This window comes from Anomaloglossus baeobatrachus, chromosome 11, assembly GCF_048569485.1.
Source record: "Anomaloglossus baeobatrachus isolate aAnoBae1 chromosome 11, aAnoBae1.hap1, whole genome shotgun sequence".
In the NCBI taxonomy this organism is placed as follows: Eukaryota; Metazoa; Chordata; class Amphibia; order Anura; family Aromobatidae; genus Anomaloglossus; species Anomaloglossus baeobatrachus.
Window position 1 is genome coordinate 177135267 of NC_134363.1, and position 861 is coordinate 177136127.

An 861-nucleotide genomic window follows, 5' to 3' on the forward strand; every position below is an offset into this window, starting at 1 on the left:
ATAGAGGGATAGATAGAGGGATAGATAGATAGATGGATAGATAGAGGGATGGATAGAGGGATAGATAGAGGGATAGATAATGGATAGATAGATAGATAATAGATGATGGATGGATGGATGAGAGCCCTTAGTCCATTTCTATGCCACTTTGCACTCACCGCTCTGCAGCCGGGTTCCTCTGCAGCAGTGGATGTGGAGCAGGAGGATGGTGAGGATGGTGAGGAGGGCTCGGAGCAGATCCATCATGTCACTGGTCCCCTGTATGGAGTGTCCTGTGTATGAAGATCCCAGGAGACGCAGGTGGAGGAGAGTGCTGATGTTCAGAGGGTCCAGCTGTGCGGTGCAGGCAGCTCATCCTCTAGCATTGCGGGCACAGTGGCGGTGATCGGCAGAGGCGTGTGCCCACCAGCCCCGGCACAGAAGAAAGAGAGCGCCCCTGTAGGGTGATCAATACTAGTCTATGTGACACATTGCTGGAGGGGCAGGATCCAGCCTCGGCCAATCCAATCCGGGGGCAGCTTGTCCTCATTAGAGTGAGCACTTGTCAGGAGGCCTCCGCTGTCAGGTTAATTACTTGAAAGCAGCGACTTCTTAAAACCAGATTGATTCCTGGAGTAGAGGCTCGGAGCAGTCACTGACACTATATTTCCACTATATACCCACTATATACCCACTAATATATCCAGAAGGCTCCGCTCACTGCAGGGTACAGGTGACTTCTGCTTCCAGGACCATGCTCCTCATCTATACAGGGCAGTGAGTATCCCCCTCCTGCTCATTGCCCCCATTCCGTGATGGAAATCCATTGATCATATTGTGGATCTCAATGGTCAGACTATCGATTACACCTTAAATCTGAAG

The 861-nt window shown here is 51.1% G+C and overlaps 1 protein-coding gene across 2 annotated transcripts in view; it reads right to left on the reverse strand.

Moving 5' to 3' along the window:
* LAYN (layilin) overlaps nt 1-474 on the reverse strand; it is a 41620-nt gene extending 41146 nt beyond the window's left edge. The window contains exon 1 of one of the 2 annotated variants that reach the window (XM_075329130.1): nt 159-474. In XM_075329130.1, coding sequence (XP_075185245.1) covers nt 159-246 — 88 coding nt within the window. In that variant the 5' untranslated portion in view covers nt 247-474. The remainder of the gene's footprint in view (nt 1-158) is intronic. The other variant, XM_075329129.1, reaches the window with a different exon arrangement.
* Nucleotides 475-861: the final 387 nt, after the last annotated feature.